The 15,163-nt window shown below is 38.6% G+C and overlaps 1 protein-coding gene across 2 annotated transcripts; it reads left to right on the top strand.

Annotated features, from left to right (window-relative positions):
• Window positions 1-6,143: 6,143 nt before the first annotated feature.
• Window positions 6,144-13,074, top strand: GAR1 (GAR1 ribonucleoprotein). Of its 2 annotated transcripts, XM_079920069.1 has the most exons (7): window positions 6,144-6,622; window positions 6,962-7,175; window positions 8,677-8,831; window positions 9,301-9,360; window positions 10,659-10,797; window positions 12,327-12,398; window positions 12,758-13,074. In XM_079920069.1, exons 2-7 carry the CDS (start codon window positions 6,974-6,976, stop codon window positions 12,769-12,771), a joined length of 642 nt encoding a protein of 213 aa, XP_079776195.1. In that variant the 5' UTR covers window positions 6,144-6,622; window positions 6,962-6,973; the 3' UTR covers window positions 12,772-13,074. The 2 variants fall into 2 exon arrangements, with proteins under 2 accessions (XP_079776195.1, XP_079776196.1); XM_079920070.1 differs by lacking the exon at window positions 6,144-6,622 and having other exon boundaries at window positions 6,684-7,175.
• The last annotated feature ends 2,089 nt before the right edge of the window (window positions 13,075-15,163 follow it).

The raw sequence follows: 15,163 nt of genomic DNA, 5'->3' as shown, positions 1-15,163 counted from the left end.
GACCTAAAGTCAAAGTTTATTAAAGCGACTGGATACACAATCAACATAAGAAAATGACTTTTCCTAATTTGTCAGCAATTAACAAATAGAAAATGTAATAAATGGTTCACAATGACTGACATTCTATACAGTTTACATCTCTTCCCTTCCAACATCTCAGTAAAAATAAATATAAAATAATTCCACTGCACCATTGAAAAATGAAGAGGGAGTCCATCAACAGGATACAAACAGTGAAGATTTACTGGAAGACATAAAACAGAGAGGAAGAGATTAACTGCAAAACTTAAAGGAGGTTTTGAAATGTTAAACAGATGTAAGTGACAATAATTGTATCCAGAATAAGGGAGACCACAAAGTAAATAAAGACAGTGGAATCTGTGAGAAGTGATAGACTAGGTAATCAATTAAACAAAGAGCAGAACAGTTGAGCCAGTACCCCATTCTTCAGGAAACTTACTTCAGCATTTGCTTCAGGATAAAGCCTACAAAAGGCTCTCTGCAGTGCATGTCCTAACCTAGTTCCCCTGGAGTGAACACTGGGGCAGGAGAAGCAGAGAACCATTCCAGGTACAACTTCATGGGGTTCAGGGTATCTCTGCACTTAAAAAGCAAGTTATAGGCAATCTCCCAAGGCCTCACATCCCATCCCACCTTCTCCTACACAATCATCCACACAGTGCTCTGTAGTCAGAAGCTACACAACCAATATGTACGGCACAATGAAAAGGAAGACCAACCTCATCTATGACTATAGGTGCAAAAATCCTAAACAAAATATCAGCAAACTGATACAAACAAACTCTTAAATAGGATTCATCAGTCTGTTAATAATAACATTAACACTTGACAACTTTTTATGCACACACACATACATATGTATATAGGCTCAAGTAAATAATTGTTAATGTCATAATTTCAGGGTAGGAGAGGCACACGTTTAAATTCAAAAGAAGCAAAGACCCTTTAGCCTTAACTTTGGACATATCAGTACAAACCATGTTTTTTTTTCTTTCTTTCTAAAAATATGTACTAAAGATATCTCCTATCTCTGTCCAATGATAAGGCATAGAAGTCGTGATAATCCAGAAGCAATGACCACCCCTTAGTGCCAGATTGTGTTCTTTACATACCCTTTCCTACTAAAAGGAACAAGGGCTCCCTAAAGAAAGGGCTGGGGCAGGAAATGTATAAGATATGTTAGATAGAGACATCTGGTGTCAGAGAGCAAGGAAGCTATCAGAGGCTAGTAAGTGGTATTAACAACATAGGACCAAACTTGAAGGGTTTCTCACAGCCAAAGATGAAACAATTTAAGCATTAAAAAGGACAATGATAACAAAGGATTTAAGTAAAAATAAATATTAAAAAATAATGAAGAAAAGTTCTTTATGTCAGCTAATAATTGCTAAAGGAATGATAAAATTAGCATATCACCATTTTGCAATCCCTCATGAATAGACGAATCTAGATGAGGATCATTGATACCTGCTAAAGCCGTCAGGTGAAAAGCTTGCAGGGAACTTTCTCACAGATGGATCAGGGTGATATACTGATCCCACTGATCAATCTTAACAACACCCAAAGAGAAACAACCAGATGTCATGTGCCTCCTCGTGTGATGCTGTAAGAAGTGTTCTTGGAAAAAAAAAATTGAACCTGAACATAATCGATTCTCCAGATCTCACTACCAGGCAACTACCAGTTTCCAGGAAACACAGAGGACAGAGAAACATGGTTTATATGACCAAGAAGATGGGAAATTCTACAAGATAAAAAACTCAGTTTCTACAACAAGTAGATGCCATGAAAGAAAATAAGGAGAGAAAACTGATAAAGAATAAAAGAGACTTAAGAGATGTATCAATCAAATGTAATGCGTGGATAGAGCTTGTATGTTAATAGTGAATTGTTATAACGATTTCATTTTTCTTTTCTGATTTCCTTTTTTAGTTTGTTTTACACTTTATTAACACCTGTTTTATAAACATGACTTAGAGTTCAATGTGGTGATTTTTGAAGACAAAGTGGGAGATGAAAGAGAATTCTAGGCCTAGGTAATTCTGATAGTAATAAAGAATCACAACTTACACTCAAATCACAGTAAGAGAGCAAATAACTTCAAATGGCCTTTGGAATCCCACAGTGAAAAACTTGTTTTAAAAAAGTCGCCTTTTAGAAAGGCAGTTATCAAGTGGCAGAACTTTTTGACTAAAAAAGGAAAAAAAACCCAGAGTTGGGAAGAACCTCACAATTCTAGTATGTAAATTTAGAGAGAGCAAAATGTCAGGATAAGACATTATGTGAGAAACTAGAAAGGTTTCACTCTCAAAGTTTGATAAGTTGATGTAATTGATGACATGTCACATGATGCTAAAGAGATTTTGTATAATAAACCAAAAAACAACCTTTTATCCAGATTGATGGATCAACAGATTTCAACAACAAATGTCATATGATAGCACTTATACGATGTAAATTGTAGTGAAACTTGAGAAAATTTTTCTGCTATAAAATGCTGCCCCAAACAAGCAAAGGCCAAGATACATTTACTGTTTTGTCTTCATACTGGAAACAAAAGGTACATCTTGGAAGAAATGTGTTGGCAACTGACCGACGGTGCCCTGTCAATGATTTGAGCATTGTTCCCTGAGATGGTTCACTTTCTTAAAAGAGAAAATTCTAATGAGTTCACAACACCTTTCTTTCCTCCAGGAGAGTTGCTGGTAGAAACTTTTGGAGCTGAAATGAAAAAAATTCTGGATAATGATACAAAAATAATTAACCTTATCAAAGACCAGTTTACCTGAGAACATTTAAAAAACTGTGTAAAAATCTGGACAGAGACCACAGAAATCTGCCACATGCATAAAATCTTATGACTTAAGAGATCATTTGTTCTGGGGGAAGACAGCTGCCATGTCATGAGAACGCTTAAGTGCTCTGTAAAGAAGCCCACGTGGCAAGGAACTGAGGGCACCTCAGAGATTGATCCTCCACTCCCAGTCGTGCCTTCAGATGACTGCAGCCCCAGTCAACATCATGACTGCTACGTCATGAGACCCAGAGCCAGACCACCTAGCTAAGCTGCTCCTGAATTTCTGACTTACGGAGATTATTCAAGATAATGTTTATTACATTGAGCCATTAAGTTTTGGGGTAATTTGTTATACAGTAAGAGAAAGTAATATTGATTTTGGTTCTTAACAGGATGCTTCAGCTGAAAAGTGAACTGTGGGAATACTAGGGTCTGGAGAAAATATCTTGGTTTCAGGTGACAAGATTCTCGGTTTTAAATGGAAACTGAAACTCTGGAAAAATCATACGGCCAAAAAAATCTTGAAATGTTTCTACTGTTGCTTGCACTTTAGAGTGAGGGTCTCAAGTTAAGACCAAACCACCTGAGGGAATTGCAGAACAAAACTGAACCATATTTTCCCTCCCTTTAACACAAGTAAATGACTGAATGAGGGTTCCTTTCTCTGAATCTGCTCCTCAACCTGTGCACCTGACTTTGAGAGAAGAGGGAGAGTTTGTAAGATTATGATTATAAACATAAGATGAAACTTAACTGATTTGCCTTTCTACAAGTTCTGGATTTTTGTGAAAGAGTATCCTGCCATTCATACGAAATAAACATTTTACTGTACTTTCCAACTTCTTACTTGTGTGAGCAAGCTTTTTCTTTGAGCTTAAAAACAGTGACTGAAATAATCTTATTTCAGCTGAAAATGAGATCTGTTTATGTGAGTCTCAAGATCGACTCAGAATTGACCATATACGTAGCAAAAGACAAGCAAAGATTTCACATTATTTTCTTTAGTTTCAAAAATAACACTTTTATGCACATATAGGCCTATAAAGTGATTAATATTCATTAAAATCAATTTTTGCAATCTAGTAAATTAAATGAAAAATTGAAGTTTCCTCTCCCACTTAATTTGCATCAGAATTGATATCCTATTTTAAAATAACTATAAATGGAGTATAACCTTTAAAAATTATGAATAACTATATTGTACACCTGTAACTTATATAATATTGTACAGAAACTCTACTTCGATAAAAAAATTTAAAAAAAAGAATTGAGATCCTTTGTGAGAGGGGGGAAACTACACAGAGTAGGGTAGTAAGTTGGACAAAAATAAACAGATTCATAGAAAAACACCATTCTCTACTCAAAGGAGCACCAAGTTACACAATGTGAACCACTGAACTATACACTTCAAAATGATTAATGTAGTTTATGTTATGTGTATTTTACTACAATTGAAAAAAGAGCATTGACAATTATTATTGGACTACCATGTCTACGTGTCTATAAGCTGCTGATCATGTTAATGTACTAGGATGGATATATACATATATGTTTATATATGTTTATATTACATATATATTTATATTATGCAGGGTTTTCTGAGACATAAAAATTACTTCAATGGTTCTTCCAGGGTAAAAAGATAGAAAAAGGCTGGTCTAATGGATGGCAAACGGAGCTTTTCCAAGAAGGAAGTGATTGCAAATGGCAGGAAAAAAGAAGCAAGGCAATGATGCTGGCCTGATGGGGCAGAGAAATGGTGTACAGCACTGGAAGGAAAAAAAATTAATTATATAGAAGGCCTAGTCAATGTAGAGATTTTACTTTAGACTTGTTGTTAAAGGACATGGAGAACTATTTGGGATCCTGAGGATGGCTATGGTACGAGGAAACTTTTAATAAGTTCAGTATGTCATCACACGCAGTACAGATGGGAGGAAGAAAAGCCTGGAAGCATTTAATTTGAGACAACAAAGATGCTTAGAGCGTGAGGAAGTTATAGTTCACTGTAATTATTTCTCAACTTTTGAGTTGCCGTAGATTATACTGGGTGATTTCGGTTAGGAATAACAGAGGAAAGTGTGGTAGTGGCAACAGAAGGCCTGTAACAACAGTACAAGCTTTAGATGGAATGAACAGAAATTGAGCGCTTTAGATAAAAGAGACTGCAACTAAGGTTGGGTGGGGATGGTGACAAAGACGATGGAGAGTGCTCAAAGGCTTGAGTCCAAAGATGCAGAAACCAAGAGTATGATGCTACCATGAGGACAAACAGGCAATTGGAATGATGAATAATTTGGAGAGAGCAAGGAGTGAGACTGGGGGTGGTGGTACAGCAAAGGACTGAGGGCTGTGAGAATCCATGGTTCCACTTTGTCCCTCTAACTAGCTAGGGAAGTTACTTCGCTTCTCTGTCAGTTCCTTACACGTAAGATAAAGGGGCACCACGTAATCTTGAAGGTCCCATAAAAGTTCAATGGTTTCATCACACTGAGTTGAGGATAATACTGGGACACCAAATGGAGATAAAACATTGAACGTAAACAGAGTAAAATAGAGCAGGGCAGTTATGAATAATTCTACCTCTGTATGATGTATAGAATTTAAAGTACATTTATCAAATCTGAATAAAAGTTCATTTACCAAAATTTTTTTATCTATATGACTGATGCTTTTTCAAGAAGCTTACACTTTAGTGTAGAAGACATACTGTGATTCCTAATATTTCCATAGTTAAGTTTATGAAGTTCTTCCAATATGAAAATAACCCTCTAAAGAAGGTACCAATCCCCACCCTCTTTCAAAGAGGCGGTTGACTGCGCTATATCAAGGTAAGGTCTCAGAAGATTCGAGTGAAAAGAGACCAACCAAATTTAACAAATAGAGGGTGGCTAGCCTTCTTTGGGAGAGAAGTTTTAGCGGAAGTTGAAGTCAAATATCAAGAACTTAAAGACATAAGGGGAGAGGGGCTTGTGGTATAGACAGTGTCCTGCGGGGCTGAAAACGTACTTGACAAAGGAATAAACTATCTGGTACAAAAGACAAAAACATGGTCTGGCTTTCTGTCAGGTAACAGTTTCTTTAAAAGGACACACACACACACACACACGCACACTTTTTTTTCTTCCTTTCGTGAAACCATAGTACAAAACGACGGGCACAGTACTGCCCACAATCTCGCGTACTTGGAAAGATCCGGAAGAAACAAGCGACTCGAAAGAACGCAGACAAGCCCTTCCACTAAGTTCCGACGCGGCCAGATCCACCTCCCGGCAGAGCGCGGCTCAAACGTCCTCAGAGCCACGGGCAGCACAGTTGCTGGAGCCGCAACCAATTGACGAACGAGGGGACTGCAGCGTAGCCTGACAGGACAGGGTGCACGGCCACTCAGCTGCCACCAGGTACAAGCCGATCCGCTGGGAGAGGGGCGGTCCCTGACGCCAGCCATTGCCAAGGGCAACGCCGCGGGGCGGCACTTCCTGCAACGTCACGCTGCAAAGGACGCCGCTATTGTACGTCACTTCCTCCGCTCGCCGTAGGCAAATAGACCTAACTGTCGTAAAGTAGCGGTTGACGTTAGATATTATTGATACCCTTCCATCGCTGAAGGCTTTTTCGGGCAGGTGACAGCGTCCCTGATTCCGCGGGTGACTGGCTGGCTTTCTGAACCAGTTATTCGAGTTTCTATTTGGTTCCCTCCCCACCTCCGTTTTGTGCCGGTACGGTGGCCGAAGAGGCTCTTGTGCGGCGGAAGTACCGGGCGGGAGAGTGTGAGCCTCCGGGCCTGAGGTGCACGTGGCGCCGGTGAGTGGCGGGAGGGGGCCTGTTGGTCTGAGGATGCTGGAGGTGGAACCCAGCGGAGGGAGGAGGGGAATGCGGCTGAAGACCTTGCTGCCAGCTGGGGGAGGAAGTACTCACCGGGGGTGACGGGGCTGGTGAGTGGGTGGTCAGCGCTCACAGGGCTTTGGGGAGGGGACACTCACTCTTCGGGCTCGTCGCTGGCCGCCTGGCCATGGGTGAGGTGGCAGGGTTGCTATTATTATTGTTGTCTACTTTTATGGTTTCTGACTGAGGCTCAGAGGGGTTCGGTGGTGCTCCCAGAGGCCACAGTGACTGAAAGGCACGCCCTGTTTTTCTAACCAGGTGGGAGCGAGCATGTCTTTTCGTGGCGGAGGTCGCGGAGGCTTTAGTCGAGGTGGCGGCTTCGGTCGCGGCGGCAGCAGCAACCACCACTTCCGAGGTGGAGGCGGCGGCAATTTCAGAGGCGGCGGCGGCGGCAGAGGAGGATTTGGACGAGGGGGCGGCCGCGGAGCTTTTAACAGAGGCCAGGACCACGGACCTCCAGAGCAAGTAGTTTGTAAGTAGTCTTCAAAGCTTGGCCCACCGCGGGGCGAGGGTGGAGTGGGGTCGGGGGACGGAGGTTGTGGGTTTGTGTTATTAGTAAGTTTGACTGGGAGTCAGGTGCTGAAAGATAGATCCAGCAGCTCTCTCTCCTACGGAGGTTGCTGCTTGATCGGGGAGTCAAGCCTCTGGAGAGGCTGTAAAGTGACGTATAATCGTGCTGTAGAAGTAAGGGGGAGATAAGAAAGCTGAAGGACAGTTAGAATGCATCGTGGAGATGGAATTTGGGTTTGGGCTGAAAGGGAGATACAACTACGTAATATTGTGCGTTTACCCCTACTGTCCCCATTTTACAGATAAGAAAACTGATTCAGCGTTAAGTTTCTTTGCTAGGGTCATAGTGAGAAGTGATCAGTAAGTGATGTATTTGAGATACAAAGCCAGGTTTCCTGACCCCAAAGCCCATGCTTTTAATTGCTACTCATAACTAAGTGAAGTGAGTAAAAAAACTTGCTCAGAAGGGAAACTACTGGGGGGAGTCAAGAAAAAGACCTAATTAGAGGAGTTTTGGAGTAATTATCAAAGAGGTAGGATGGAAGTCATGGAAAGTGAGACAGAGATTTGACGGTAGAAGCCTACATCAGAGAAGAGAAAGGATGAACAGAGTCTAATATAAAGAGTAGGATGGATCAGTATGCAGAATGGTTTGAAGAGGTCAACGGCTAGAGTCAAAGGTCCTCGCCCCACAGCGGTCCATGCATGACACATCAGAGCATGGTGAAAGTGAGGGAAAAAAGAAGGGTTCGATGGGAGAGAGATTTCAGTGGAAACAGACTCAGTAGAACTTGGCTAATACTAGGAATAAAAGGCTCCAGGTTTTGAGCTTGGGTGATAGGAATTGAGAGTCGGTTTTGCAGGAATATGCTGAGTATTTTAGTTTGGGGTGACTGTGAGTGAGATATATAGGTAGTTATTTTGAGATTCCAGACTTCTTTGGAAAAGATCGAAGAGTCATTGGTGAAGAGGTGGTAGTAGGAACTTAGGAAAGGGGAGAAAAAAAGAAAGGGCCAGAGAACAACAAAGACTGACTTAGACTTAGGGATGGGGAGAAGGAAGAGACAATAGAATGAGGCGTAGTGTTGTTTAATCAAATAATAATAGTTATTATAGTAAAATAACTGTTATTGTAGATTGAGTGGTCTCAGTATGCCAGGCATTTTCTAAGCACTTGACATTTATTATTGCACTTGATCTTCACAATACTATACGTTAAGTGTCAGTACTGTTGTTAGCCCTACATTAAAGATGAAGACACTGAAGCACAGAGAAGGTGAGACCCGTACCCCAGGTCACATAGCTAGTATTTTGTGCAGTTGGTATACTAACCCAGGAAGACTTTTCTGCCTCAGAACAGATATGGTGAAATCCCAGGCGGCCAAGAGGAAAGCTTCCAGAAGAGGTTGGTCAGTATCATTTGAAATTGTTTTATATTTTAACATTTTCATGTCCTATTTCAGTATTAGGAGAGTTCCTGCACCCCTGTGAGGATGACATAGTTTGTAAATGTACCACAGATGAAAATAAGGTGCCTTATTTCAATGCTCCAGTTTATTTAGAAAACAAAGAACAAATTGGAAAGGTGGATGAAATATTTGGACAACTTAGAGATTTTGTATCCTTTTTAATTGGAAGATGTAGCTATCTCATTAAAAGGTTACTGTTTGTTTTTTCTGGGGTTAAGTATTGATTAAACTAAACTTGCTGCTTCATTAAAGTGGATGGAGTATTGCTAAGATTGGACCATAAAGGAGAATCAAGAGGGGGGATGTATTTTCACATATATTGAAAAGATAGGCCTTATAAGTGTGACTTCCTTTTTGGAAGGTTTTAGAAATGATTGCCACTTGGATCAGTGCCACAGGGTTGAGGTACTTTGCTTTGGATGTGATGATGCCACTGCAATAGGATGGTGGAATTGGAAGTTTTAAAACAAAAATTAAAATTTCACTTCTGTTTGGAGACTCATTTCTTACTTTTCCTAAATATTTGTGTATATTCTAACCTTGTTATTTTAAAAATTACACGTGAATTCAGAAGATTATCTTTGATATTAATTGCTTATTCCTTAATAAAATTAATAGTATTTTTCAGTTAAATTGTCAGAGAACATGAAGGCATCTTCCTTTAAAAAACTGCAGAAGGTGAGTCAAGTTTATGATACCTGGATCCTTGGTTTTATAAACGAATGATCTACCTTAGGACAGTTTTACTTAAGGCACTTGAGACTTCTCCAGTGTATCACTAGTGAAGCTCTTAAACTGAGATGTTCTGTATTTTAGACATTGAACTTACTAATCTTTAAAAGTAATGTGTTTAATTCAGGTTTTCAGAAAGTAATTTGTTGTCATATTAGCAATTCTGTAACTGCTGGAGTACATTTTTTATTTTATGTACAAATCTTATTGAAAAGCTTTCATTCTAAGTATAATGTTAAGTTATAAAGGTTATATTATTTGGGAGAAATCATATATTAAATGATTTCACAGATATTTCAATAACATTATGATATATGCTGTAAAGGAGTAATACATGTTGGTATGAGAATGTTAGTCGTGAGACCAAATTTAGTGCATTGGCTTTCTGAGAATGTGAGTTTGAAGCAGAGACCTCAAAGTTGACCACAGGTGACTCCCAAACCTGGTTGCACGTCAGAATTACCTGGGGGATCTTTTAAGAAGATGTATTTCTAGGTCCCATTCCTAGAAGTTTGACTGAGTAGGTGTTAGGTAGGGACGAGGATTCAGTTTTTAAAAGGAAACTTCTGGATGACTTTGATGAAGGTCAGGCTAGCACTTGGGAACCACTGCTCTAGTCACAGAGGAGGAGGAAGTGCATTTCAAGTAAGGAAAACAGCGTGTGCAAGTCTGACAGTAAAGCCACCTTAAGGATCTGAAAAAGGCAGAGGTAGAGCTTGGACACAGAACATTTAGGAGGGGTGGGGAAAGTTGTGAAGTAATGACTAGCAAGGTAGGCAGGGGCTAGATTACTTAAGGCCTTCAGGTCATGGGAAAGGATTTAGACTTTAGTCTTCATTTTGTTTTTAACTATCAGGGTATATATGGTTAAATTTATACTTAAAAGAGAGTGTTAGAAAAATAAAAGAGCACCCTGGAAAGAGGTCAGTACTGTGTGTGAAGGGGCCAGGTTGGATGCTGTTGCTTTAGTCCTGAAAGAGTGGAAATGGAGAACAGTGGATGGTTTAATGAGAGATACAGGAAGTAGAATCGATAGGTCTTGGTAATTGGTTAGCTATTGAAGATGAAGTAAAAAATATCACCATCTTTCAGATGTCTGATTGCAACAGCTTTGTGGATGGTGTCACCATTCACTGAAATGGGCACTACTGGAGAAGAAGGGAATTGGGGGAAGATAATGAATTCAGTTTTGGACATAATGAGTGTGAAGTACATCACACTAATTATTTCTGTTATACTTCCAGTTTTATATAGACCCATATAAGCTGCTGCCGTTGCAGAGGTTTCTACCTCGACCTCCGGGTGAGAAGGGGCCTCCCAGAGGCGGCGGCAGGGGCGGTCGAGGAGGAGGAAGAGGCGGAGGTGGCAGAGGTGCGAGGGGTGGTAAGTTACCTGCGGGGGAGATTTCTAATGAGATTTCAAAGCCGCAGCCAACTTGTATAGCACAATTTAGTTTTGTATAGAGGCGGACCTCCCTTATGCTTATTTGTCTTTTTTAATAAAGCTGCTTCCAATCTTGGCACATTACCATAGTAGTAATGCTTAGTTTCTGTAAAGTATAGTATTATCTTAATTGAATTTTAAATTTTTAGTTAACATCATTGAGTGGTGATTATATGCCAAGAGCTGGTCATATATTCTTTTAACATCCAAGTATATTCTTTTAATATTTAGCAAAACCTTGTGAAGGTGGGTGATACCCTTTTTTTATGGATGAGGAAATGCAGGCTTACAAAAGTTAATTTGCTCTAATCACACAATTGGCAGCTCAGAAATAAAACCCGTATCTTCTGATGTCATGTCAAAGACTATTACCATAAGTTCATTGCTTTGATTTCAGTATTTTGATGTATGTATTTCCCCACAGCTTGGGTACATTCATCATTGTGGGCAGTTGGATAATGAGCAGGGCTGGGGATGAGGTGGGATACAGCATTGGCTGTGCTTAGATCTGCAAATGGTGTGGTGGGTGGGTGACTGGGTGATGGGCAGAGCCAAAGAGATGAGGAAGAGGAGCTGCACAGCGGGGTTGGACAGCTTCTGGGACAGGGTCAGAAAAGAGAGAATCCTGTTCTCACTTTTGCCTGTCAATGTAATTATCACTTCACTCCTTAAATGTACCTTTTTTGGGTCCAAATAGCTTGGAGATAATCTGTAAAGAGATATTAACATATATCTTTAAGTATTTTTGGGAGTACCCCTTTAAGAATTTGATGAATGGAGATCCCCTCATTTCCATTCTATATTCAGTCTCGTATATGACATTTTAAAGCATTCACAACTATATTTTCTTAAAATCTTAATTTTTTTATATCAGTATTTTGGAAGTATGTGTTTGTTTCCTCATTTTATAATTTCTCTTTTTATATTTCATCATTCTTTACAAAGTTAGCCCCCAAAATGAGTAAAAATAGAGACTGCAATAGGAAGCCAAACGTGATGGATAATAGAAAAAAATGCTTTAAAAATTTTAAATTTCAAGGCTCATCAGCATGTGACCATCAGTGTTGATCTGTTTGCAGCTCCATTGACCTTAAACATTGTATTTATGGTAGTATCCCCAGAGCTAAACCACCCATACCTGCTACCCTTTGTTCTTAGGATAAAAACAATTTAAATAAAAAGTACATATAATAAGCAAAAGTTGAGGTACTCATGCATTTAATGGTAGGGCTAAATTGACCTTTAAAGTAACAAGCTTTTCTAATTTATTAAAACAGAAAGCTTGTTTAAAAATTGTAACCTAGGATTTTAGCCTGCTGCTGGACAGTTTCTCCATTTTTATCTTAAAATTTTCTGTGAGGTAAAATATGTGAATATATATTCATTACTATTACAAGAATTATATTGATATTTACAGGCTTATCAAAATATGATAAGTTACAGTTAATGAATGTTTCCTTTATTTTTAGGTGGTTTTAGAGGTGGAAGAGGAAGTGGAGGTGGAGGTTTCAGAGGAGGAAGAGGGGGTGGTGGTTTTAGAGGTGAGTGGAAAAAAAACTTTAAATGACTGAATTTCTAGGAGTGATAATGTCTACCAACTTTTATTTCTGTTTGCCAGCAAGTACATAGAACACCATGGTGTTCTTTGCTTTAGCCTAATAGATAGTTTCATTTTATATCACTTTTCCCTTTGAATTTTTTCACCTACTTCTACTTTACTTTGCTGTATTATTAATTTGAAAAACAAAAAAGTATAATACAAATGACAGTTAAATTTGGTAAAATACTTTTGCTAAACCTTACAAGAACTAGTGCTGATTTTAGACTTGAGTTTTGGGTAATAGTATTATTAAATATTCATTTTTCTGTACCCTTAATACTTTCATTTTCTCTTAATCAGGAAGAGGACGTTAAGTGTAACAGTTGACAGAGAAACTTCACCAGTTGACTTCGGCATTAACCTCATGATCTACATCTATGGATCAGAAACTCGTTTCATGATCAAATCTTGAAGAGCTGGTCATTTTATGACAGTGGAGCTAAAATGTCAACGTCATGCAAAAACGAGTGTGGCAGAAGAGGCAGTTTTGCTCTAAAAGAGTATGAACAAATGTTTTAATGTTTTGTACAATGCTTGGAACTTGTGGGTGTTCAGTAAAGGGGCAGCTTTCATCTGAAGCGTATTTGAATTTTTAAAATAAAGTGTTCTATTCCTTTAAGTTATTTAGAGCTGTGTTTATTAAACCAGAGCTATTTTTGAGTTAAAAGGGACAACCCAGTAGATTTAAGATAGAAAAAAAGGTGTTTTTTAAAACTGATCTTTTAAAAAAAATAGGCTAGTAGAGCAGTACTTCAACATTCTCTATAAATTAACACTCCCTTTCAAAATGTTTGCCTTTTGTATATGAGAACATCAACACACTTTATTGTATTTTCCCTTTTGTGTGTTAGTACATAAATCAAAGTTAGTAAGGCAGCTTCTCTAGTTGTAATTAGTAATTGATTAGAAAATTTTAGTATTGGTTGTGAATCTGTTAAAGATGGAACAGCTCTGTTCAAGTTGAGAACTAGAAGTTGATGACATTTCTTAAGAAATGTTTAATTTTTCTCATTCAACATAGATGGAATGTTGAAAGTTTTACTGAATGTTTTTATTTTCCTTTTTTTAAGGGACTCAAGGTTTAAGATGTTACTGACCATAAATAAATATTTGATTGCCTGCTACACGTTCAGATTCCTGGGTAGGGACATTACAAATGAAATTGGTTTTGGTCCTCACTGCTATTGTAGTATCAAGACATAACCATGATAGCAAGTTAGAATACTGTGATATAGGATAATTTTCCCTGCCACTGATTTTCTCCCCTCACATGTGTCCATTCTCAGAAGGAATGGGGTTGCCATATCTTTTAAGTTTTCTAGCATGTTTTACCTAATACTGCCTAAATAAGTGTTTTGGGTTTTACGTAACTTTTTTGATTAATGGAATTGCAGCAGGATGAATAAATATGTAAGCCATAAGTATATATGATGAACAAATATGCTGAAAATTTTTCACAGGAAGAAGCGGTTATGCTTTTAAAACTTGGGAAAAGAGACTGTTTGATTTAGAATACTTGGGTTGAAACTTTCAGTGAGAGTTAGGGCCAGGGCTTTTACTCTTGGTCTGTAAAAGACATAGCAAGCAATTATTTGTCCTTGGTATTGTCCCAAGGACAAATAATAGTGCAAATTCCTACGCTTTTTTTAACATTTAAAAAGTCTAAACTGGCTGATGGTCGGTAGACAAATCACTTGAGATTTCACCTTTTACCTTAGGTATATCTTTTGGTCATTAGCTATCTTTAAACTCTATTTTTCTCTTTTCTTCCTTATAGTAGTTCTTCCTGGGTTTCCTTTGGGGCATTTAGTTTTTTTTTTTTTGGCCATACTGCGTGGCATGTGGGATCTTAGTTCCCTGACCAGGGATTGAACCCATGCCCCCTGGACAGCCAGGGAAGTTCCCAGGGTATTTGGTTTTGAATTGAGTTCATATGTTTAGGGAGCCTAACATTAATGCATTTGGTACTGTGGTATCACTGAGCTCCACTGTAAAAGAAAATTTGATGATTATTCAGATGTTAAATCTTTTGAGTTGTTAACCAAATAACATTCTGACTGCTTGCATCATGCTAAAATGTACTTGTTACCATAGCACTGAAAAGATTTAGTGGAATACAAGCAATATTTCCTGGCATTCCTGAAAATTTGGGAGGAGTTATGATAGGAGGACTGACTTCAAGCCAGTTAAAGTTTATGAAATTGAAGAATCGTGACCTGTGTAAATTTGACATGCTTATATTTCTTAGTATTCTAAGCCTCATCCCAATATAGCTTTTCCATGTCACTTGTGCAGGAAGCATTAAAAAGTACGTTGGATGCATCTACCACACTCATAATCTGTAAAACTTGTAGCTACAGCAAATAGCTGGCCATTTTTGGAATTATTTTTTCTTCAGTTCTTTTTTTTTTATTTCTGAATTTTATTCATTTTTTATACAGCAGGTTCTTATTAGTTATCTATTTCATACATATTAGTGTATATATGTCAATCCCAATCTCCCAATTCATCCCACCACCCCCACCCCCACTGCCACTTTCCCCACTTGGTGTCCATATGTTTTTTCTCTACATCTGTGTCTCTATTTCTGCCCTGCAAACCAGTTGATCTGTACCATTTTTCTAGGTTCCACATATATGCGTTAATATACGATATTTATTTTTCTAACTTCACTCTGTATGACAGTCTCTAGATCCATCCACGTCT

This window comes from Stenella coeruleoalba, assembly GCF_951394435.1.
Source record: "Stenella coeruleoalba genome assembly, chromosome: 4".
Classification (NCBI taxonomy): domain Eukaryota; kingdom Metazoa; phylum Chordata; class Mammalia; order Artiodactyla; family Delphinidae; genus Stenella; species Stenella coeruleoalba.
The sequence above is the reverse complement of the archived record's forward strand: the minus strand, read 5'-3'. Positions and strand labels throughout refer to the sequence as shown.

What these genes read in the sequence shown, in the direction of transcription:
- GAR1 (XM_079920069.1), top strand. Translation starts at nt 6,974, where the DNA reads ATGTCTTTTCGTGGCGGAGGTCGCGGAGGCTTTAGTCGAGGTGGCGGC. An exon ending in TTGGACAACTTAGAGATTTT is followed by an intron (nt 8,832 to 9,300) that starts GTATCCTTTTTA and finishes TAAAATTAATAG; the next exon opens with TATTTTTCAGTTAAATTGTC. An exon ending in CCTTTAAAAAACTGCAGAAG is followed by an intron (nt 9,361 to 10,658) that starts GTGAGTCAAGTT and finishes TTATACTTCCAG; the next exon opens with TTTTATATAGACCCATATAA.